Source organism: Apus apus, chromosome 10, assembly GCF_020740795.1.
Source record: "Apus apus isolate bApuApu2 chromosome 10, bApuApu2.pri.cur, whole genome shotgun sequence".
NCBI lineage: Eukaryota > Metazoa > Chordata > Aves > Apodiformes > Apodidae > Apus > Apus apus.
In genome coordinates, this window is record NC_067291.1 from 11,217,923 (window position 1) to 11,243,407 (window position 25,485).

A 25,485-nucleotide genomic window follows, 5' to 3' on the forward strand; every position below is an offset into this window, starting at 1 on the left:
CCTCATCTAGATGACTTTTAAACACATCCAGGGATGGTGACTCAACCACCTCCCTGGGCAGCATGTTCCAATGTCTGACAACCCTTTCAGTGAAAAAGCTCTTCCTAAGGTCTAGTCTAAACCTCCCCTGGCACAACTTGAGGCCATTTCCTCTTGTTCTATCACTTGTGAGAAGAGACCAGCACCTACCTCTCTACAATTTCCTTTCAGGTAGTTGTAGAGGGCAATGAGGTCTCCCTTCAGCCTCCTTTTCTTCAGACTAAATAGCCCTGCCTCCATAAGCTGCTCCTTGTAAGACTTGTTCTAAGGCCCTTCACCAGCTTCTTTGCCCTTCTTTGGATACACTCCTGCACCTTGATGTCCCTCCTGTATTGAGGTGCCCAAAACTGGACACGGTATTCGAGGTGTGGCCTCACCAATGCCAAGTACAGAGGGATGATCCCCTCCCTGGTCCTGCTTGCCACACTGTTTCTAATACAGGCCAGGATGCCATCGGCCTTCTTGGCCACCTGGGCACACCAGGTTGCAAATAGAGAAACACAAAGATTGCCAGCTCCTTGCTTTGCCTGTAAGGAGAAGGAGCAAGCCTTCTGTTTTAACAGCCTGTGTTGTTACAGAACCACTCTGGTTTTCTGGATGATGGCCACTACACGGCGTTCTGCAAGCACTCAGTCACCCAAAACTGGTACAGCTTTGATGATGCACAGATCACCGAGATTCCGAATTGCCCACTGCAGACTAACACAGCTTATCTCCTGTTCTACACCTGTCAAGGCCTTCTCTGCAGCTATTAAATATCTGCTAGACATGGAAAATGAACAGTGAGTAGGCCAGCAATTAGGATTCATTGGCAGCATTAGCCACACTGTGTTTCATCAATAAACTACAGCATTTCAATGCCTGATCATCTCTCGTGGTCTATCAGGAGGTAATTTCTAGGGAGAAGAGTTACGGCTTCTGTGCCTGCTAAGAAATGTGTCTCTGCCCCATTTCTGTAAGGTCTAGTGGTTGTTTTCTGTGACAATCCTCATCCATCCCTCAAAAGAAAATTAGTGCTGAGCACCTAAGATGCACTCCCCTGAAAATTCCCCTTTCTCTGTTCATTAATTACATGATGTTGAGATGCCTTTCAGAAACTCAGTAAGATACAAAGGTGACAGCATCTGACCAAACCACTGAGGATGTATGTTTCAGAAGAGAGGAGGGGATGAAGTGACCATTAAGAGAGAGGGAAAAAGGCATTATTCTGGTAATTTTTGTCCCTCTAGCAGTGTGCATTCATTTGCAGCTTAGCCTGTGGAAAAACAGTCAGGGTCTTAATTCCATCATGAAGACACATACATGTAGACAGATAAAAGCTCAGAAAGTAGGATTTAAGATTTCTAAATGCCAGCCTAATCAGAGAGGGAAAGTTAATCCAACTCCAGAGCAAAGGAATATACAAGATGCAACTAAAATAATTTCTAAACTAATCAGTTTTATACAAAGTAGTATTTTTTCATGTGAACAGTCTTTAAACTGTATGAATGATTCAGACTGTCATTATATAGCATCCTGACAATTACACAACTACTTCAGAATAAAAACACCAAACCCAAGCATACATTTAACAGGATATATTTTAAATCATTTCTTCATTAAGGTTTTTAATGCATGTGTACAGGAAAATTTATATTAAAAAATTAAAAAGGAAAATCTTGTTTGTTTAGAGTAACTCTGAAGTGCACAAATATTGACAAAAGCTAACAAAAAAAAAATCACAGCTCTGCTTTTTTAGTAAGTAGTGTTGCAATTACTTAAGAGCTGGCAAATAAACGCAATCCTCTGAGTTTTAGAGATTCTCACAAAAAGGACAACATTTTATTATATACATAGTTCTGATGTGCAAGTATGCAATCAATATGTACACTTACATTCCTAACTGTTTACATCATTCTAGAGTATTCACAGTAGAATCAAGCTTAAGGTTAGAAATGTGAAAAGGCCATAACAGTGAAAGAAAAAAAATAGAAGTCAAGATATGCCTTGGGATTTTAAGACATTTTTAACTACTTGTCAATAGGCTTCAGATGACTAAGCTAGAATTTAATTTTGGAGCAGACTAAAAATATAGTTGTTTTTTTAAATAAATGGTAATGCAAGTATGCTTTTTAAATGGTTTCACAGATGGCAGTATTACCACAAGCATTATTCATCAGTCTTCTGATTCTTGAGCACTAGTACTGACCAAAAAGAGCCTGCCTGCAGAAAAGCTGCTGTAACCATCCCTCCACCTGCAAGTGACTCTTTGTCATAGTTTTGCATATTTATATGCCTTCCCATATCTGCTTTGCTCTTATAAAAGGAAAACCAGTTGTCTTAACCCACACTACTTTATGTGGCCATGTCCACTGCTCGCTGTTCATAAGAAGTGTAAAAGAGAATATATGCAGCTGAGGATTTCACAGATGATGCTGAGATCTCAGATACTTCATGGTCATCAAACTTGAACCAGCGTTGTTTTGAGGCATTTTTGCAATAGGCTGTATAGTGCCCTCCATCCAACCCACCATAATGATTCTGTAAACAGAAGAAGAAAAGAATGAAAAGCATGGAAAGCTGCCATTTCTTCCCTGGTTAGGGAAATAAAACTAGAATGTGAGGATTTTTACTAAATACCAATTATTCTATTTTAGAATACAACTTACTCTGCAACCTGGTAGGCAGCCTGGAAACCTAGTTGAATCACACAACATAACACTAAGTCTTAGCATAAAGACCAGCTTAATTTCAAAATGTGATGTGGTTACTTACTGATACTGAAAACAGATTGTATCTCTTCAAGTTATTCTTTGGACCAATAACATACTGTGAAAGGTCAAGAGTTTCCAATGGGAAATCTACAGAAGTTTGAAGCTTTTGCTTCCATCTTCCATCATAGGAAAATCTAGAGAATTAAAAGGCATAATTAAAGGTTGTTAAGCTATTTAAGAATGTTGAGCATGTTTGTTTTAACAAGGACATGATCCCGACTAAAACATTTGGTCCCCAATTCTGTTAATGCTTGCACATGTGTTTCTCAGCACAAATGAAAAGATTATTTGTAAAAGTGCTTCATCAACTACAGTCTAATAAAACAGGCATCAGATGAAAATAAAATTCTTGCAACATTACAACTGGAAATACATCCAAAACTTTCTCTAATTAAAACTGGTTAGCTGTTGCAGTGGAACCATCAGTCTCCAGCAAAGCCTGGTCACTTCATCCTAATTAATTTTCACTGTTTCTCTTACCGTTTCAAGTGCACAAGAAGAACAGGTGGTAATTTCCAAATTTCTATTTTTTTCAAAGAGTCCCTTCGAGTTTTGCAATGGCTACAGTAAAATCTATTGTTATCAGTGAGCTTTTCCTCTTTGGAGAACAATCTAAGGCATTCCTAAAACAAAATGCAGACAGAGATTGTGAAGGACAGGTGTTTAATTATTAAAATATAGTAAAAATGTTTGGTTCCTATTTTGGTTGCTAACCTGCAGCAGTTTCCTCATCTTTGATGAGGAAAGCTAAATCTGTATGTGGAAGTCAAGTCCTAAAACTTTACCTGCAATTTTTTGTTTAAAAACAACAAACTATTTATACTATGATCTAAAAAAGATATACTATACATCTTTTCTGCTACTGTGGCTTCAGTATTTCCATCCTGATTGTATTTGAAAAGTTTTAAGGAATTAACTTTTGTTTTTTTTAAATCTTACAAAATTAAAAATAATGACGACTCAGATCTGTTCACGTTTCAGGTTAGTATAAATTAAGCTGAAATATTGACTCTCCACTAATATTGAGCTTGACAAGAGGCTGAGCAGAAGCAACATCACACTGAGGTCACAGAGAAGTGTTTTTTCTGGAAGGACTGTTTCTCCCAGCCTACCTGCAGTGTGCATTTACTGGTGGATGCGAGTGGTAACGACAGGTACATGAAAGCCTCAAAGGTCCGGGACTTCTTGTGACATGTGAGACACTGCACTGTGGATTTGAACTGGCCTTGGAAGAGTGCCACAATGATGGATTCATTCAGCTGTTTGTGTTTGTGCCAGGCCAGTTCTGCTGCTCGGAAGTCATCAAGATGATCATTGTTTTCCTCTTTGTATCTTTTCCTGTTGTCAGCCTGGATAAGGTAAGTTTAAATACACAGCCATAGTTAACATATAAAAACCCAGAAAGTCTCATCCCTAGGCAAATATACTATTCAAGATTTGCAAGAATATTTAAACTTCTCAGTGTAGCTTTCCATTTCTTATCTAGTTAGGCTTCTTCTGCTACTTCCTTCCATACCTTATACTGTTCCAAAATAAATTCGTACTTCAATTCTGAGTACTAGGTTTTTTCTTCTATACAAGGTTCCAGTAACATAATTGTCTAATGAAGTAAGAGGGTCTTCTAAAAATTAATTTCTCTTGATCTTATGACGGATGTATATTTTGTTACAAGAGTTTTGCTTACTTTATTTAGGTCTTCATGCAAGCCATCCATTAGAAAGAGAAGTAGTTCTTGGGAATCCTGCTGACTATATCCTGCAAATTGGTCATTAATCTTCCCAATTGTAATTTTAAAGTCTTTTGGACTAATATATTTATACTGTCCTGTCCATAGAGCTTTCATTATTACACCAAACTCTTCAGCCACTTCACCTTTATGCCCCAGGAAATTTGACCTAAACCATAAAGAGACATAAAAAAAAAAGCCATTCAGTTAATTACTTGATAACATTTTAAAATACAAATATTATTGTTTTTAATTCCAGACATCATCCCAATTTCAAAGTAATTTTTTTAGACCAAGAAAAAAATGGCTGTGGGGACAGTTAAAATTTTAGTCTACTTTGGCACTGTAATTTGGTTTCACATTGAAGACTGGGCTGACAGAAGGTTCAGGTGTTGCCAGCTTGTTTGTAAACTATTATTTACATATTCTGTTTGGTTTTAGGACACTCTAGGACACTTATATTTAAGCATTAAGCAAAATTAAGTTAAGACTGTCCAGTAAAATCTGCTTTGTCACCCACACAAATTTTGACAAGGAACCAACCCTCCCCTTAACGCCAGTAAGTGATTTTTTTGCATCAACAATTGTAAAGGCAGATTTTTACATTTCAGTTCTAAATTAAAGGATAAGAGGAAATTGTTACCTGTTAATATCATCTTGATACAAGTTTCTGTTAAAATAATCAGCTAGGTGAGGTGCATTGCACAGACACTGTAATATGGAATTCATATAGCAAGTGTTCCCTAGATTCCGAAGTCCTGTAAGAGCTGGTCCCGATCCCCCAAACACAGGATTAAGATTCCGAATTTGTGATGCAGAGAGTCTTGAAATTTCTGCTTTAGTGTAACAAACTGGTCTGTAAGGAAGAAATTATTTTTTAGGAGTCTCAGACGTGACAAGGCTGTGCACATAAGCCAACAGAACCAAAATACCCTGGGCACAAGATGTCACCCAATACCATCATTTAAGGTACTCGGGTCAATGCAACAGTGAGAAAGCCACGTTCACTGGCCTATAAGGAGACTGAATATAGGCTCCATCAGTGGTTGTGGATTTTAATTTTTTTTTTTTTAATTCAAATGTGAAGAATTAGCTATTGATTTAACCAAATTTACAAACTGAGAACTCTGCATTTCACAGGCTGTCAGGAGACTGGCATTTAATAGGCTAACAAAAACAGCACCACTTGAAAAGCAACTATCGTCCGGTTACTGCGTGACCTCTGAAATTCATGTTAATAGATAACAATTGCAGTAATTCTCAAAGGATAACTGAACACTGAACTTTTGGCAATGAAAACTGTCTATCAGTCTTGCATCCGTTCAAACCTGCTTAAAAAATATTAATTTCAGTAGGTTAAACACAAAGATTAAGTTCTATATGCTATGAGATTGCATGTGTTGTGGTGTAACTGAACATACTTATTGTCACGATTGATGGCAGGAGTTACAGGAATTCTCTTCTTCTCTTCCTCCTGAATGGCTTGGGTTATATCTGGGGAAGAGTAGGAGCGCTTCAGTTTGGAGTGTTCTCTTTCTCGTTCAACAGTCACCTGTGGCTTGGGTTTATGAGTTGGAGGAGTTGATGGAGGAGTGGATGAAGGAGCCATTTCTGGTGGATACATATGAACAGTGTTTGTTGGCGAGTGATAGTAACGAAAGGTTCCAGTGATTGGATCCAGAAACTTAGGGGGGAAAAAAAAGAAATTGTTTAAAAAACAAGTAAAAATCCATTATTAACTTACTTACCTATTTTTAAACTACTGCAAGGACAGTGCACGTGCTTTTCAAACATTGAGATGTTAACAGTCATGACTGGCCTCAATACTTAATGGATTAAACTTACTGGAAAGCACCACTTTCACAAAAATGCATATTAAGCAGCAACTGCTTAGTACCAGAAACAGGTGAGTTCTCCTGGTTTCATACAAATTACGTTAAAATTCAGAAAATAACTGTCTGGAAGTTGAAGTGAGGGAAATGAAATTACTAATATTATGGTAAATAAAATTATCTAACTTAGGAATAAGACACAACTGAAGTGCATTACAAAACTGCACAAGGGAACTTAATTTTCACATCAGAATAGAAAATTACCTTTGCCCAACCTGCAGGCAGTCCTGGTATTATCCTTCCCATTTCTTCACTTCGGGCTCTTATTAGTGGCTCCCGCTGAGACTAATAAATACATGGAAATGTCAGGTATGTACAGTTCCTTATGCAGAGCAGCAAGCTGCCTGTGACTTTACCTATGCATTTACATGATTTAATGCAAAATAGTTCAATAAGAAATCCTTAACTATAGCTGGAACTACAATTTGTGTAAGGGTAATATAGTGCTACTGTTTTCTATCACTCAATCTAAACAAAACACATTTGTTGACATGCTCCAGGAAAAAGAAAAAAAAAAAGACAATTCAGTCTTACAAAAGTCTGAACACCCGATTTCTTCCCTAAAGAAGCAATTTTATTAAGAATATCTGCTTCTGTTAAACACACACAATGACCTTTTCTCCCTTGCAAAGCAGTATGCAAAGGAGTATGCATGAGATGAACAAGTGTGGGAGGCTTGTTAATGCCATCAGAAACAGATGAAGATTTCTAGTGAAAGACTCAAGTATTTTTTCAGATGACTATGACAACAAATGAAAAAAAAAAGCAAACAGCTGTAAGCATGGCATAGTCTTTTCTAAGATGATGACTTTAAAAATTGAAATGAGGTGGAATTTAACGCAATATAATAATCATAAAGCATCTGTGCTTGATTGGTTTTGGCTACATACAACACATTGTATTTACTTTAAGTCTTTCAGAATCTTGTTCAGAATCCTCTCTAAGGGGTCCTGGCTTTTGAGCTCCACTGTCTGGTTGTCCTTTAACCCCAGTGTACTGTAAAAGATTTTGAGAGAAGGCTTTCAATTTTCATCTGCAATGGCAGTAAAGAATGCTGATAAAGCAAAAGAGGAAAAGAGCAGAGTTACATTTTCTTTTTTTGGATGTTAATGCACATGCCACAAAGAAGTGGTTAGAACAGGTATCTACACATCATGTTTACTCATCCCAGTCTATTGTACAGGCAATTACAGCCTTTGTAGCTGAATGCTGTATTACATAAGACAGTCTGTTATGTAGTTTTAAGATCTTAGAAATGAAGTGCAAAAATTCCACCTACACTACTCTCCCCCACTAAAGCTGTGGGTTTTACAATTTGTTCTTAATGAAAGACTTTTTCCCCTTTCACTTCTCACTGTGACAAAGCAAAGAAGGAACTGTGATCTGTTCTATCATCGTTTGTGCAGCTGGGGGCACCAAAGAGTTTGTTACAAGAATATAATTCTGTCCCTGGCGTGCGTGACAACGGTGCAACACACCTAGAACACTACGTCCAACTCTGGTGCCCCCAGCACAAGAAAAATGTGGACCTGTTGGAACATGTCCAGAGAAGGGCCATGGAAATGATCTGAGAGCTGGAGCACCTCTCTTATGAGGACAGCCTGAGGGAGTTGGGGTTGTTCAGTCTGAAGAAGAGAAGGCTCCAGGGGGACCTCATAGTGGCCTTCCAGTACCTGAAGGGGGCCTACAGGAAAGCTGGGGAGGGTCTTTTTACAGGGGCTTGCAGTGAGAGGACAAGGGGTAATGGTTTTAAGCTGAAAGAAGAGAGATTTAGGTTAGAGATCAGACATAAATTCTTCAGTGTAAAGGTGGTGAGACACTGGAACAGGCTGCCCAGAGATGTTGTGGGGACTCCATCCCTGGAGGTGTTCAAGGCCAGGCTGGATGGGGCTCTGAGCAGCCTGTTCTAGTGGGAGGTGTCCCTGCCTGTGCAGGGGAGTTGGAACTCGACAATCTTTAAGGTTCCTTCCAACTCAAAAAATTCTGTGACTTCAGCCAACTTCTTTAAGAAATATTACTTCTTTAAGAATTGAGGCTGTCTTGCAAAAATAAATAAATAAATATGTGCCTTGGTTTTAACTTTCTCCTCTACATTTATGTAAAAATGGCCTAAATAAAAATCCAATTATGTATTTAAAATTTCTAGATTGGTACTAGAGTACAGACCGATAAATAATCCTGAATAATGACTCTATATTTGGTGCTGATTTTCTCTTTTTAACTAACCTTGCCTGGAACAGTCACAAAGGTCTGAGATGTATCACCCAGTGCACGTCTCTGTGTTTCTGGTGTTCGGGTTCCTTTCTCTCTTTCTTCCACAGACATTTTGTCCATCTCAATCCTTTTTGCACCAATGCTTTCTACTTCATTTTTATTTTGCTTTTTTGCTTCCATTGCTTCTTTACGTGCTCTTTCTTGTTCTTTTTCCTCCTGTTCTCTTTTAATTTGCTCATTCCTCTCCTTCTGTTCTCTGTCCTCTTTGGATTGCTGTAGCTTTTCTTTTTGTTCCTTTTCTTTCTGTTCTTCTTTTGCTTTTTGTTCTTGTTCCTCTTTTTCTCGCTTTAGTCTCTCTCTCTGTTCCTCTTGTTGCTTCTCCCGAAGTTCTTTTTCCCGTCTGTTTTTCTCTAACAGAGCAGCAGTTTCTGCATGTACCTGACTTTTTTCTTCCTCTGTTAGAAAGCTCTTTGCATCACGCAGTGGCTTTGTGGACCGATCTGGAATTATTTGCCCATTCTCAAGAGACTGGCTCTCACTGACTGTACTTTCAGGTTTTGGTCTTTTATCATCAGGGATTTTTAGTGAAGGTTTTTTAGTACGATCAACCTGCAACACAAAGTGTAGAACAATTCACTGCAGCTACCAGTGCTCTGTTAGCTAAGCTGCTTCCAAGTGAGAGTTACAAGAGAATAAAGAGGACGTAAAATTGACTTCTGGTAGAGAGACAGTGAACTTTCAAATTCATTAAATCTGGCAATTCAAATTGCTTGTTAGTAAAATTAGGTATCCACTTAACTTCCATATGTGAGATAAGAATCAACAAGCCCTACAGAACCATAAGGACAGCATTAAGCACTGATTACAACTCCTTATTTTCAAGCTTTCAAAGGTGAACGTTTCAGGGCAACCAGGCAGCCTAATTCAGGCTTGGCTCTTTCAATCATGTGACAGAGCATGTGATTAAGGCAGATCTGCTTGATGGGGAGAGGTATTTAAGAAAGGCTTGTGTTCAAACCTAGGAGAGCAAGTAGTTTTTTATGCTGAAGTAGAAGTTTGGAAGAAATAAGATTTAAGGCCCTTCAGCTGCAATCTGTACTAAAGGCAGTATCTAGAAGGGAGAAAATGAAGAATTTGACTTTAGCCTTATCTCCTATAGAAAATGTTTATTTTGATGCAATTAGTCTATAAAGGTGTTCTTAAAATTTTATCCCCCTCAAAGGAAGAAATGAATCCCTATATTTTCACTACTGGGCCAACAGTGACAAAAACCCGACATGTTATTTGAAGGAAAAGACAGTCCCTGGAAAGCAGACTTCTGGAATTGCCAAGGTAAGCTATAGCCTAAGTATCCTCCCTGTGCTACATCATAGGTATGTTTTGAGTAGAAAAGTTGGCTTACAGACTTACTGAATTAATTATCAACTGCTGACCTTCAGTTTCTCAGGTGCTCATTTCAAGATATCTCTGCAATTATATTAAGTATTTTCAGTTTTATAAAGTTCTGTAGATTAGTTCCTATGGCATTACAGACCACCAGTAGTCTCTGTATTTACATACAAGGCTTAAATACTGAGTATGTTTCTTTGTGGATTTAGGCTTCTGTGTGTGATGGGTCTCTAGCAGATTAACTATATACTAGCTCTAAAATGAAGAGAAGCACGGCTTACCTCGGGAATACTTCTTGTAATTGATACTGGATTAACTACAAGTGAACTGTCAGATTTTGGAATAGCAGTGTCCTGTATGTTTGGTCTGTTAAGTGATTTTAGTCTCTCTTCCAGGTTATCTCCCATTTTTTCATTTTCAATCACTTCCATTGTAGATGGCTTTATAGCAACAGCAGGTGGAACAGGAGTTGGCTCTTCCAGGGACGGATACGTAAAATCCACTTTAGAAGGGGGGAGAGGAGGAAGCATTAGAGAGCTCATAAAAACACACAAAAGCAAATTAACTCCCATGTTCCACCCCAAAACTTGGATTTAGGCAGAACAAGGCTATCCCAAACAAATTTGCATGAATTAAAGATTTATCCAATAACATTAAACACTTTGGGGGGGGGAAAGGGAGGTCATCCTTTATACTTACAAGAAACAGTCACTGCTTCACTTCTGCTGTGCTGGGGTGGAATTACTTTAGCATTTGTTGTGTACTGGGGAAAACAAAGGAGCCAGTTTTCATAACCTCCTTCTAGAACTAAAGGTTCATTCTTCAGTATAGTTTTGCTTTCCCACTATAAGAAGAAAATGTTTTAAATTATTTAAAAGTAGAAAATAAAACTTTTTACATTGTAAAAGTGTTGTCGAAATTTGTGTGTCTAGTAATTACATTAAGAGACAGGTTACTTTTGAGATTTTAAAATAAGAATTAAACAGGATGCAAAAACCCTTTGGGGAGCTGGGGTCCTCTTTGTGTTTGGAGAATGCCCAACAACACAGGTTCCTACAACAGAGTCTGACTATGTCCAGTACAGAAGGAACCACTTACTACTGCTTCAGGTAACAATCCTCCATGAAGAAAATTATTTTTATTACAGCATTTGCTTCAGTTTCTTATCTGATGAGTTTGCTGAGTAATTAGGGGCACTGACTTTAGAAAGCATAATGTTAACTTTCTGAAAAACCCCTGAGAGTTCAGGCTCCAGACTGGCCTCCTCCTGAGGTTCTTGGTATTGGAACACAAGGCACAGAGCTTCAGAGAATATTCTGTAACAGAATATTCTGTGCAGTCCTTCACAAAAGCCACCTATATAGAGTAGTGACAACACAGCTGTAGCCAGAGTTCTGACCTAAAGTTGTTGAGCATCTGCTTAATATTGAGTCTATACACTCCTTGAGCTGATGATGCTCAAATTTAAATTCATGTTTCTCTAAAAGTTATTTTCAGTAATGCACAAAAATTAACCCTGCTCAAAATATTTCTGAGATCTCCTTCACCAAAACTCCTCTGTTCTAAAAAGTGCCTGGCTGATAGGACTGCAAAGAAGCCAGCCTTCTTCAGCCTGCATATGCAGGTGGCCAGCCAGTTCCCATGAATGAGGAATTAAGTTGCTAATACAGGAAAGAGGGTGACAACGTTTCTGCCAAACAGTACTAAGTACTTTGCCAAATAGCGCTGTCAGCCAAGAACTCTAAATTTATGAGCTAGTTGTTGAGGAGGGGACTTGAATAATTCTATTTACCTATTTAATAAATTACACTGTCCTCAACTAGACCACAACTGTGGGAATGTGAAACTTTAGACTATGCTTCTGTTATCAAAATGAGGAGTCTCTGAATCAAGATGTTTGCCAAAGTGTCATCAAGTCTTCTGTATACTATGTAGTTATAGGTGCTTTAAGAATTTTTATTTATTGTGATGAATTAATAGAAAATGCAAAACTTGCCAACCTTAAAAAGTGCATCCTTCAGGCTCTGAAGAGTTGTTCCTAGCCTCAAGTCTTCAGCAGAACTAAACCAGTCTAGCAGTATAACATAATCAAAGTGTCCTCTCCTCTTCCATGGATCTTTAGAATCTTCTGGGAGTCTAGCTTCAATCCAATTAGCAGTAACTCTAAAATATATTAACATGCATTTAAAAACAAATATACAAGTAACATTTTGTCCATCAATATATAAACCATATATGCTTATGTGCTTAGAAAAAGAAAATGCTCTAGCTTGAAGTCAGTACATGCAAGAACGTAGTTGTCCAGGTACATCTAACCCCTGGTATGTACCCGTGACTCCAAAACAAAGTGTACAAGATTTAAAAGCATATAATAATTTTTAGTCAATTTATAGGTGTATAAAATTAAATATTTCACTATCATTTCACATTATTTCATACCCAGGACTGATAGCTTCCTCTGGGACACTGACAGATCTTGGAATACAGGATTCCTGGTAATCCTTCAGTCTTCGAGCATCCATTATGATCAATTCGATATTTTTGTCTGACATCATTGCAAACAGTTTTTCAGGTGTGACTGCTCCTTGAAATACAGAAGCTATTTTATGCAAAAAGCTACATCATAAATGCAGATAGCTATGACCACATCTGACTGGACAATCAAGACTCTGAACAGATGAAACACAACAAAAAAGTCCCACAGAGTCATGGAGGTGAGAAACTAGAGAATAAACACATTGGCCCTTTTGTTCCCACCACTGTGCTAATTCGCACCTGATCTGCTCCATTAGACAATACTGAACACTGCTGTGATAAACTAGTTTTATCTTTTTGTGGTCTCATCTAAATCAAGCTATGCAGGAAAGCATTTGTAAATTACATGCTGCAGATATTCCTCTTCAGTTAAGAACTGTAGAGAACACTTTCATATATTTATTACAGGAACAAAACCAAGAAGGTTGGGAGGGGGTAAGAAAAAATTCTTATTTAAATGACACATTTCAGTCTTGTCTAGATTTTTTTCTTATCAGTCAAGGAGACATTTTTCTTTATACTTTGACCACTCTAGGGCTAGTTCAGCAATGAAGGCTGCCAAACAGAACTTAAACAATTACTAAGTCACTGTTACTGAAATGCAGGATACTAGAATTCCATCAAAATGCTCTGAATGTGAAATAACTCCTTACAAACTGCAACTGCTTAAGTGACAGGTGTGTAGGTATATGGAGACCTTTTTCACATCTATGTGAACATTGCATGTCTTACCACTCAGACTGTCAGACTGATCCTTTCTTTCCAGTGAATGCTTCCTCTCGCCATTAATCTGTGTTGGAAGGGGGGGAAAAAAAGTTGAAGATCTAATACTTGGAAACAAGGTGGCCAACAGACACTGACTCTCACAGAGCTTGAAGGAAACAGGTCAGACTAGAAGCCACAGGAAGAAACCTACAATAAGGAAACTTCTTTTAAAGATGTGTTGATGAATGTACTAAAAAGATACCAAGGTTGCTGCCCTACCTACAGTTAAGAAGGCAATACAGCCTAGGACAGAACCTCTGGTAGAAGAAATTCATAAAGCATTTGCTGAGAAATTAGTTTCTTTCCACTGTTGCTGAAAAGTCAGCTCTTTCCTAAGGAGGAGATGTTATCTGTAACATCAGCTTATTACCTTGAGGCTCTTGCACTAGCTAGTTCTAATGTAAAATAGAATTTGACTTTACAAAAAACCCAGTCTATCTTATGCAAGACTTGGAGGTTGGTAGGACTCAACATCTTTCAAAGAAGAGTTATGGGCGTGTAAGCTTATTTTAAAAAAACATGATTCTGAACTGGAAATAGCTACTAGTAGAGACCAAACACTAGATTCATTTAGAATGAATTATAGAGTCTTTAAACACCTTGAGTTACCTTTTGGCTTTCTCCTATGGAATCCACAGCACCTTCTGAGGAGTTTTTGGCTGAACTTTTTCCATCATCTTTTGGTTCTTGCTTTTTCTGCAGCTCTTGTCTGTCCCTCTCTTCAAGTTTTTTCCGTACTTCAGCTTCCTCATATCTATTGGGAAGAAAAAAAAAAAGCACCTTTTTCAACCTTCTGTTACTGGCTAGCTTTCAATAGTTAACATCAGAATCATCAAGTCTTGGTGGGGGAGTATTTAAAGTTTAAAAAGAAAGTTAAAAGTATTGTCAATTTTTGTATTTCTAACAAACCACATTCTCCTCCATGACTGCACGATATTGTTTATTCCACACGTGGGGTGGTTTTCTTATTCTTAAATCCTGGTTTGGGTCCTACTTCATAGCTACTGCTCTTAAGATTAACTAATTTTGTTCTCTAAATCTGAGGTCATGCTTAGCTATAGTGTCACTAAATGTAATAGGTATTTAATTTTGTAGATAAATAAGTATTGGTGACTTAACATGTAAACTTACAGGTAAATGTAACATTAATTTTCCCAGGTATTGTATCTGGTTTTGCAACACAGCTACCAAGACCAGTCAGGAGTAAGTTCATTCAGTTGTCTATATTTTCTTGAACTGAGAAACTGGATCAGAACAACTTATATGGTAGCAGTCACCTGCAGGGTGTAATCTGACTTGATACTGCTGTTATGTCCTCACATGTGTCCCTGCTGTTTGTTTCAAACCCTGCAGCTACAGGGAAGTTGATGCAAGAATTGTGTGTACTGGAGTGCTTTGGTGGACCTAGTTCTTGGGTACAGCTGTCCTTTCCATAAAGCCTTAGACTTTAAAATTAAGGACAATCATAATATTGTAAATCAGCAACCTTCAAACTACAGCTTTTAGATTACCAACTGCAGGTTTGTATAGTCACATCACTGTTAAACAGCATTCTGCTACATTAAACGTAACAAGGTTAAGGGTTGCTGGTGATCTACGGATCACCAAGAAAAAATGTTTTTGAACTAACAACTTTGATGACTGAAGCAAGCAGTAAAATGTGAACACTGAACTGCACTAGTAATTGTTAATTTTAATCAGATGTTGCCTAATCAGGATTAAATGACAAAAACAAGGCAGCTGTATTTAATATTGAGTACTGCACTAATCAACTTGATCATTAAATCAAATTATTCCTCAAAGTCTACTCTATTAATTGGCCACTAATAGGAAGGAGGCTTCAAGTCTGTAAGTTTTTTCATACAGGCTTCTTGATTTGGCAATGACACTGTAAGTTAGAACAGAGAGTTTTGCTCTCATTTGGAGTTAATGACACTGAAGCATGCTTCAGATTTCAATTTAATTCCATCAATATGGAATATTAGCCCATCAATTTCCCATCTACCCACTGGTACTGCTTCGAAGCACACAGCAGGTCATTCATGTAGGTATTCCCACTCCTATACAAATCATGTTTCAGCAGCTCCACTTTTAGTTAACAATTAACATTTAAACTATTTGCTGGCCTATTGCCTGGAGAAGAAAGTATACAAATAATTTTCCTGAAACCACTTTTGTAGTTACACAGGAGTCATGTTTCATTTGTATTGACTTTAAATATATATACAATTTGCACAGAATACTTGGAAGTTACTAATTTTGTCAACTTTCAAAACTCAGTTCCTTTCATAAAAAGCCACAAGTTACTAAACAATATCTAAATAATTTTGATTCTCTATAACTCTATCAGTATTTACTCCTACAGTGAATTTCTAGCTCTGTTGAATTTTAAGACTCTTAAATAAAATAAGATTATTTCATGGATAGTACCATGAAAGTCTCTTTTCATATATGTATAAGTACACTCCTATTTCTTTGTTGACCTAAACTAACTTTCTGGATTTAGCACTTTGAAGGGCACAGAGTAAGATTTCACAATAACACTTGAAGGGAGGTGCGTGGGAAGGGAAATATGCCTCGCTGAAGGGAGGCAGTTAAAAGATAAAAAGGAGGGAAATATAATTGCTAAGGATATGGGGAGCAGGTAAGGCTGGACACAAGACATACTGCCCTAAGCATCACCTACAGACACGTTCTACCTTAGAACAACTTAACAACACAACTTTGTGGCTTAGGGCACAAAGACACAACTGGACAGCTGTGCGTGAGGTACCCAAAAGCCCATTAGCATTAGCTCAGTTACATTCTGGCAAAACTGTATTTCCATATACGTGCCTGCGTGTGGCCAAAGTACAGAAAAGGTGTAGCAGCTAGCTAAAGAATCAAGTGTGTTTTGTTAGTGTAAACTAAATCCACACTAGGAGGACTTTTTAACATATATAAATATTAGGAACATTTATTTGGATATTTGGTTTCAGAAGGCTTTATGATAAAAAAGGAGGAAATAGCTCTTAATATAGTTTATATCTTGTGGTTTTTTAGTCATTAAACAAGAACAAGAGACAATATCAACAAATCATAGTTATCAAGAATTAAGACACACTGTATACAGTGGCAGGTTACTGGTGTATGTGATTACGAAAATGATCTCTAAGTACAGGCTTCTGTGGATAAATAATTAAGTCTCTTGAGTTTTGAGTATCTAAGGTCTACTCCAGTGTAATTCTTTACTACTAAATAGCAAGAAAACCTGAAATTGCACATGTATAGGCTTCAGGTATAACAAACTATGTTATCTATTAACTGTATTCACGTACCTGAGTTTAAGGCTGTCTGAGAGTCTTTCAGCTTCTTCAACAGCTTTTTTAAAATTTGTAGGTCCAAGAATGGAATGAAAATAATCCTAAAATTACAAGCATCACCCCACATATTAATAGTACAGCTTAATAATGCCTATATTAATGCATCTAAAAAGGTGCTAATGTAGAGACAGTTGGTATTATGTGCCAACAAAAGGAACTATTTTGAATCAAACTATTTTCCTCTCAAACATGAGTTTGTAAGTAAAATTATTCTATAGCCCTAATAAATGAGGGCTAGGCAAGTTTTTAAAAAGTTTGAATGGGAAAAGGTGACAGCAATACCTTTCCCTGAAAAAGCATTCACAGATCTGATACTTTTTATACCTTATGTATATGAAGAGCAAACTGTAAAAGCAATTAACAACAAAATTGTCAAAAATAGGAGGAAAAAATATCATCACAAGTGAGTTTATTTAATACCAGTGTAAAACTCTGAATGTGCATTAGTGTAATTCTCTGCACTTCTAATATTCCTACAAGCGCAGAAGCCAGTCAGAAAGCTTTTATACCTGTTGCTGCTTAAAATCAGGTCTCTTCATTAAAAATTTATAAACAGTCACATATTTCATATAGAGGATGTAAGCTTTTTCTTCATCTCGGTCCAATCTGCTTTCCTCTGCTGCCTTGAAAATCTTAAGGGCACTCTGCACATAACTGAAATTAAAGAAGAGTAAAGCACATGACTGTTGACTTTCCCCCAAACACTTTTTTGTTACAAGATGCTATTTTAGGTGTTCACTGCCTCTGCCTCTATATTAAGTGTTTAATTTTACCATCTTAATATAAGGCTTTAATGAAATAATAATTACAAAAATGCCCCTCCAAATATTGTTTCTCTTTCCTTGTTTGTCTACTAGTCTTATTTAAAATCTTCCAAAATTAAATAGCATACTAAGATACGGAAAAAAAGTACTTGGCAAGAAACTTCTCCCTTCTAAAAGTAACATTTTTTGAGGAAAAACTAATTCATAGTTAGACAAAATTAAATGGATGACTTTCTAAAAATTGCAGAGGCAAAATATTTTCTATTCACACATTCGCTAGAACTTTTAGAATTTTTAAGAATTTGTATGTATGTAGCCTTTTCTCAAACTACACATTTTCATGGGCATCATGCTCTAAGTCAGGTTTTGGCAGTATGTGAGATCAACTTCTGTAGGCAGTAGATGTATCTGATATAATAGTTGAAAGATCTATACGTAACACTCTCAAAGATTTTATATCTAACAAATATTTGAGGAAATTTAGATCCACAATGTAGTTGTTCTGGAACCTGCTCAAGAGAGTTAACACTAATACTTCTAATATTACATCAATTAAAACACATTTACCTCTTTGCACTTGTCTTATCAGGTTTTATGTCTACCTTCTGGTTGAGATCTTTCAATGAAGTAGAGAGATAGAGCTCCTTAGGTACAGATGCCACAGCAGGCATGTTAATGTTGTTACTTTTGTCCCTTTTAGGATGGTACAGCTTCTTGGAAGTCTCTATCAATATTTTTCTGGGGGGAAAGGTAGGGAGAACCCAGTTACATTCCAGTGACTTTTAATACAGCTGTAGTTGTTAATCTAACTTTATCTGAATTAGCACCAGTATAAAACAAACTGGAACTTCTGCAGCTGAAGATTAGGCTATGATGAAAGATTATAAATGTAATGGTAGGTAATGAATTAGAGCTCTAGTACTTGATCTGGTTGGCTACAATCTGGCAAAATGCTGTTATAATGCTACAGCATCAGTACTCACCAATACACCTATGTATTTTATGTTAATCTATATTACTACTATTAAAACAGAATTACTTACTTAGAAAGATACATCTATTTAAGGCAAAACAAAAAAAAAATCTGTTATTTATTCTGGGCAATTACTTGTAATAGAAGCAGAAAAGGAAAAACTTCCAGAAGCCAGAGAAGACTTCTTTGCCAGAAGTTAAGAGTAATGATGTAGCTGCTTAAACTGAAGCCACTTAAGTGTTAGTCATCCACAGGGCTCCTCTTTTATCAGTTCTAAGTACTACTGAAGCAAACAGAGTGGCTGAACAGTTAACAGTATAAATTAATTGTCCCAAAGTTACAGAATTATTTGAAACCACTCTAGGTAATTTATCAAGAATGTTAGTAATATGTTGCTAATAGAAGAATAAGAAAATAGTAAGAGAAGAAATGCTGACTTAGGAATGTTCAAATAATCACATCCAGAAAATGTGTTCAACTATAACTATTATGAAAAATTAGCTGACTTCTCTGTATTCTGAAATTCGTAATGGATAATTATTTTATTACTACCTTTGCACAAACCCCTGCAAATACAAAACACACCCATGGAAATAAGACTTCTAATATCTTGCTAAGAAACAAGCAGAGAAGAGGAAGGTTGCTACTGTTAAAGTTGACTTGAAACTTCTCGGACATACTCTTGGTCTTAAACTCTTAGGTATCGTTGTCATTCTGCTTTCATTTGGAAGTGCTCTCCAGGTAGTCATGATATAGTGAAGCAGAGTTTGGCCAGAAGGGACTATTACATCACCTTTAAATTCACTTGTGCCCTGTGACAGGACGAGGAGCAATGGATTCAAACTCAAGCACAGGAAGTTCCACCTAAACATGAGGAAGAACTTCCTTACTGTGAGGGTTACAGAGCACTGGAACAGACTGCCCAGAGAGGATGTGGAGTCTCCTCTGGAGATTTTCAAGACCTGTCTGGATGCCTGAGTGATCTGCCCTAGTTGTGTTTGTTGGGTTTTTTTGGCCCTGCTCTGGCAGGGGGGTTGGACTCAATGATCTCAGAGGTCCCTTCCAACCAACATTCTGTGATTCTGTGATCTCATCTAACATTCTGCACAGAGCAGTCCATTAAGTGTGATATAGTCTATCTAAAAATCTTTGAATCTAATACACAGTAAGCTATTTTGACCCTTAGGGATGGAGGGGGAGGAACTGAGCTCCTTCTCAAGTGGTGAGATGTTAAGATGCTAGCAATACTGAAGGAAGAAATTAAGGGAATTGGTTAGAAGAAAGATGCTTACACGATCCCAACAAATAAATTTCCTAGTAGTGAAAATCCAAGTGGCCTTTGACAAGATGAAGGCAGGACATTTCACTTCCACCCTCAATGTGATGATCAGCACAACAAGAGTGACCAAAAAACGGTCAGCTAGTGACCTAAGAGTGAAGATTCACCCAAACGAATCAATCTGCAGGTAACTGCTACCAAAGGAGGTGGTCTTGATTTCCCTCCCTCTTATGCTGCTCTGGTACTTGTCCAACTTCTTATTGAGCCAATTCAGCATGCTGAAGAGGCAGAAAGGCTATGCAGCTTGTGCAGCCAAGAAGGAGAAGCTGAGACGGGAATGTGATCCCTTCCCAAGGCACATAGCTGTTATTATTTGAAGTATCACTGCATGCAGTATCACTAGGTTGACTGGTTTTGGTCTAGGAACTGGTTATCAGCTAAAAATACTGAGTTAACCCAAACCTTTGATAAGTTAATGTTGGAAATAAATGCAAAAATAAGGGAAGATGTGTTTAATGATGATTCTTTGGTTTAAGGTTTGGCATGCCAAGGTCAGACTAGACAATATCCACACAGATATCTTACTGCTTAAACACAGATGCTGTACTTGTTAATTTTCCAATTACATAGCAACTTTCTGAAGTTGATAAACATCAAAGATTCTTCCTTAGGACACTGATGTACAGATAATTCTAGGGGGTAAATAGTAAAGTTCTCAAATACTACTCTTAATACATAAAATTAATAATATATCCTAGGGTGTTCTCTTATAACATTGTCTTACCTATATAAGATCTCTTAAATCTTCAGGGAGGTATTTAGGTGTTGAAAACACGGCAGAAAATGAATTTGAAGAACTGCCACACAGACACACCCCCTGCCCCAAAGTAAAGAACCTTTCAAATGTAAAAGGTTTTTTTGCCTAAAACAAAGACCTACTTTTTACAACCTCACAGAATTACTAAGAAAGGCTTCACTCTAAGATCTTAGCATTGCTTGTCTAATCCTACTTTCAGAGCATGTCTTTACGTGGCTTTTCTTCTTCCCCTTGGAACTGTAAATAGACTTTTTCTTTGAAGCTAAGTCCTTTCCAAATATATCTTCAATGTTTGCTCTGTTATGTAACCAGCATTTTCTTAATCTTAAGCGGCAGCATTTGATTGTGTTCTGACAGAATAATGTTACCAAATATGTTGTCTCAAAAATATATCAATATAGTGTTACTGTGTCTGTGAGCACAGGAGGAAAAAAAATTAAGTGGAAGATGAACCATGTAACGGCAGGCAAGATGCTAGTGAATTCTCAAGTACTGCTGACACACCTTGATACAAGCAGTTCTTCCAGAATGCCACCTATGCAAACGTAGAACTAGTGGATAGAAGCCAAATCTGAGTTTTGGCCCAGAACAAAAATTGGCTTTTCATGTTTTTCTGCTGTGGTCAGTAAGTTTTAACTGCAGGTCTTTAAATTGCCAGACAAGTTCAATACTGAACTGTTACTCCCTGATCTGAAGAAATTTCTATACTTTTTTTCAAAACATGAGCTACTAACCACGGTATCTGATTAATAGGGTATTACTCTCTGACCTCTCACACCATCATAACTCATACAATATTCTGCAGTAAAATGAGTAAGGATGAATTAGGAGTAACATTAAAAAAGTCATTAAATATCAAATTCTCAAAAGCCTATTCAACAGAATTACAGCATATATCATAAGGTAGTATGATATTTCAATTGCAGTTTCTGATTTTTCTATACAGAACTTTATGGAACTATAGTGTTTTCAGTTTTATGGAGCAAAAATTCATTAACTGTAACCTACAGGCTGAACACTAGTTGACTGGTCAAGAATCCTTAAAAGTGCTTAAGCTTCTACTAAATTTGAAGATGTGCTTGTGACTAGATTTTCCTATATACTCGAATGTGGGGTTTTTGCCTTCTCTGAGTAGGCTTTGGGAAGACACTGATTTCAGAATCCAAATCAGGTCCTTCATATATTAATATAGCCAGTTAGATTCCTAACTGACCTGGTCTCTGGTTCCTCTAGCAAAATAAGTTGCATAAATTAAGATACTCACGAGTCCTTAACGTACGGTGGTGAAATGCCTGGAGATAGAGCAGCTACTGTGGATTCCTTATGAGGCCTGTATTTGTTTCCACTAGAGGAGCTGCAAAGAACTGTTCTTTCTTATCAGAATAGCATCCATTTTATCAGGATAAACTCTTGCTGCTCCATGCTGTATTGACTAGATCACACTCACTTTTGCCAAGCATTCCTTATATATATATATATATGGAACTTTCACGACTCTCTAAGGAACAGAGAGATCTTTCCCAGCAAGAAAAGAGAACTGGATCATAAAACCACAAATACAGGAGACCAAAGAAGCCATAATAGTGAAATCTATTAGTCAACCCTGTGAGGAAATTACCTATTTCAGGTTTGCCAACTTTTTTCTTAAAAATTAAGATCAGACTCAAAATCATGGATCTGTTCTGCCCCCAGTGGATTATCTAAGGCTCCTTTATTATCTCACAGGTATTATCTCTGGCTCCTTTTTCCTACTTAGTGCTGAAAACCAGGTCAATATTCAAAAAATATAAGGGAAGTTATGCTTGGATGTTTATGGGCATTTAAAATATTTAGAATGGATAGTTTCACACTGACAGGGAAACATACCTATTGGTAACAGGTTTTTCAACATCTAATTATCATGCCTGTTTCACTAAGGATGTGAGTAAGCTTTAAATGGAATGACCATAGCAAAGACAATGCATAGAAGCAGTTACATTGCAAGAAGTATAAACTACCACAGTCTGAAATAAATTGACATGCTAAGTACTGTGCATCACCAATTCAGGTATGTAATAAAGCATTATTCACCTACTTTTTTTGTCTTTCAAGACTTGAGCAAATGAGAAATAGGTTTCTCGTGAGCATTAAGTTCCTCAGTTCTGCTGGAGTTAAGTTTTACTATCTGTACTCTGTGAACGAGAGTTGGTTTTGTTAAGATTATCAGTATTCATCTAAAGATAAAGTACTTTAATTTGACTGAACTATACAATCAAACAGTGTATTTGTCTCTGTGAGCCCTCTAACTTTCTTTCAGGTTCTGGTACTGTTAATACTACAGGCCATGGTCCTTTAACTTACTGTGCATAGGCTGATTTTAACCACTGGGGCTTATAGCAAGGCCATTATGTTCACTCCAAGTACTCAAACTGTTGTTGTTCTGCAGGTTACCAGAGCAGTATTGCCCTGGGGTCTGTCTGTGTGCTACCTGCTGAAACCACCTGCACCACTGAGCTTGGGAACCACTTGCACAGTGAGAAAATCCCGAGAGTTTGCTCAACCAGCAGTTTAACTGATACCGACGGGGAGGGAAGACATTGCAAAGTTGTGTAAGAAATAAGTTGGATTTTATGTGGGAAGCTGGAAAGTTATTCAGCCTAAGTAATAACACAAATAGCTTCACTTCTTACTTAGATAAATTACAATCTGCAATGTGTATGCCAACAGTAGAGGTGACAAGAAGCCGGGGAGGTGACAAAGAGGCTGAAAACTCCCGCAAGTTTCTAGCTGGGTGGTTACAAGCCCCGCGGCGCCTGGGTGCGGGCCCCGGGCCCCGCCGCGCCGGGCAGGCCGCTGGCGTGGGAGTCTCCATGACACCGCAGCCCCGGCCGGAGGGAGCGCTCCGGGAAGCGCTGCTCCCCTCCCTGCGTTCCCCGCCCGCTCCGGGGCTCCGGGCCGGCTTCCCCCGACCCCGAGGATTCCCGCGTCACCCCGGCCGGGCTGCGGCTGGGGGCACTGCGGGCTGCCCAAGGTCACACCGCCGGCCACAGCGCTGCCCGGCGGGCCAGGCCCAGCCTCCCGGCGCGCAGCCCGGCTCGGCCCGGCTCCCCGGCCCGGCTCCGCAGCCCCTGGAAGGCCGCCGCCCTCCTGCACGCCGAGGCCGAGCCCGGGGCTTCTCCCCAAGGGCGCCCACCCCCTCTACCCACGGCTGGGGGAGGGCGAGAGGCGAGCCCGCCTGCCCCGCAGGCCTGGGCTCCCCGGCGCCGCCCCGAGCAGCGCGGCGGGCCCGGCGCCGTACTCACCGGCACGGGGGCTCGCTGCCTCAGCCTGCCGGCCCCGGGCAGGCCCATGTCCGAGCGCTGCTGCCGAGAAGACGCTACGCGGCCATGGCTGCTGAGGCGGAAACTGGGCAGTCCCTCCCTCCCTCCCGGGCCTCCGCTCCCCGCGGGGCGGGGACTCTCCGCGGCCCTATCCGGGGCGCGGGGCCGGGCTGGGGACGCGGCGGGAGCCTGGCGCCCAGCCCCTGTCTTGCGGGCCCTGCCAGGCGCGGCCGGGCGGGGAATCCCGCCCCCCGTGGAGCCTGCCCGGAGCCGGGGGTAGCTCGAGGAGTGGTTTGAGGAGGAGAAGGGAGAGGCCGGTCGGCTCAGATCGACACCAGCCCTGGAGGAGGCTCCCCGGGAGCGCGGGGCTGCGGGCCGGGCGCTTGGCAGGGCCTGGCTCCTCCTGGGGGCTCCGGGCGCTTGGTGTTCCCGCGGCCAGGCCGCTGGAGCGGGCGCTGAGGTACGTCACTGTCTGAGGGACATCCAGCGTTTGCACTGGGCGTTAAAATGGCCCTTTCTGCTGCATTGTGAAATCTCGTGTGGGAGGCCGAGACACCTTCCCTTACGAAAATACCCTTTTATTTATTTATTTTTTCCCCCTAAACTGCGTTGACAGGGGACGTTTTAAGTTCTGATCTCATTTTTCGTTGATGGCTGTTTTCTGTGCAGCTTGTGGTGTCACTGCAAGTGGCAGGTATGTGTTGACATGCCAGTATGGTCATGCTGGGATTTAAAACACTGGGAGAAGGGAGGAGAGAGGGTGGTGCTGAGCCTGTTTCCAGTCAGTCGATCAGGCAGGTGACATCATTGTGATCTTGCACACACAAACCAGTGTTCAGTCCTTCCACAGTCCCAGTCTGTTGCCTAAATGTGTCCAGGTGGGGGATTCAATTAAGATGCTTTAACCTTCTCCTCCATTTTGCCAGTAGAAAAGTCTTGTGAACTGGAGCAGTTTCCCTCAGCCACTTTGGGAAACAGGGAGGTAATGAAGCCAAAATGAGAAAGATGCCTGTTCTTCACGGGGCCTTCCAGAACACTACGATTCATTGCCCAGGAGGTGTAATTCTATCACAGTACTTAGTGACAGAGTAACATTGGTTGGGATTGGATACGTGAAAGGCTCAAACAATATCCTCCATCTCTAATTTGCAGTGCGTGTAAGGGATTAGACATGTAAAAGATTCTGGGAGAAATCAGTACAGCTTTGTCTTCTATATTGTGCAATCAAAAAGGTTAATAGCAAAGTGAGTTAATATACTGTACTGAATAATATTAATAACATAATGCTCTTGTAAGTTCTTTCCCAAACTACTCCACTTTTTTTTAGCCAAGATGGGTCATGCCCGAAAGTTATCACAAGATGAATGGAGTAAGTGCTGTCAAGACTTGGGACCTAAGTGTGCAAATTAATGTTGAGTATCATCATAGCTGCTCTCCAAACTGGCCTCAGAGTGTTCCTTTTATTGTTTCTCTTATATGAAGAAATTGTGTCATAAAATCTTTTGGTCTTGTATGGCCAAACCCCAACCATGCATAGAAAGATGTTGGGGAGGACCTGCCTGTACAATTAGCTTTACCATAATAAAGAAGTTGTTCAAACATGCTCACATACTGGTTGAGTTATAACATGCTGTGGTGTTGCTGTAGGTTAAAACACATTTTCCTATCAGCATGTACG

The 25,485-nt window shown here is 39.2% G+C and overlaps 1 protein-coding gene across 5 annotated transcripts; it reads right to left on the bottom strand.

The window, feature by feature from the left end:
- Nucleotides 1-1,601: 1,601 nt before the first annotated feature.
- Nucleotides 1,602-23,891, bottom strand: USP8 (ubiquitin specific peptidase 8). Of its 5 annotated transcripts, none has more exons than XM_051628227.1 (21): nucleotides 23,790-23,891; nucleotides 22,583-22,679; nucleotides 18,007-18,177; nucleotides 17,185-17,329; nucleotides 16,631-16,716; nucleotides 13,923-14,067; nucleotides 13,281-13,338; nucleotides 12,453-12,594; nucleotides 12,014-12,176; nucleotides 10,713-10,857; nucleotides 10,295-10,515; nucleotides 8,637-9,233; nucleotides 7,317-7,406; nucleotides 6,615-6,695; nucleotides 5,940-6,202; nucleotides 5,162-5,374; nucleotides 4,477-4,687; nucleotides 3,905-4,141; nucleotides 3,273-3,415; nucleotides 2,794-2,926; nucleotides 1,602-2,559 (listed from the first exon to the last, which is right to left on the bottom strand). In XM_051628227.1, exons 2-21 carry the CDS (start codon nucleotides 22,633-22,635, stop codon nucleotides 2,374-2,376), a joined length of 3,483 nt encoding a protein of 1,160 aa, XP_051484187.1. In that variant the 5' UTR covers nucleotides 22,636-22,679; nucleotides 23,790-23,891; the 3' UTR covers nucleotides 1,602-2,373. The 5 variants fall into 5 exon arrangements, with proteins under 5 accessions (XP_051484187.1, XP_051484185.1, XP_051484184.1 ...); XM_051628225.1 differs by having other exon boundaries at nucleotides 12,453-12,597; XM_051628224.1 differs by having other exon boundaries at nucleotides 12,453-12,612.
- Nucleotides 23,892-25,485: the final 1,594 nt, after the last annotated feature.

Excerpts from the sequence above, each read along its gene's own strand:
- USP8 (XM_051628224.1), bottom strand. The coding sequence starts at position 22,635 with ATGCTCACGAGAAACCTATTTCTCATTTGCTCAAGTCTTGAAAGACAA. Across the intron at positions 12,177-12,452 it reads GAGGAAGCTATCAGTCCTGG|AGTTACTGCTAATTGGATTG; the intron begins GTATGAAATAAT and ends AATATATTTTAG. Across the intron at positions 2,927-3,272 it reads CTTCTTGTGCACTTGAAACG|ATTTTCCTATGATGGAAGAT; the intron begins GTAAGAGAAACA and ends TTAATTCTCTAG.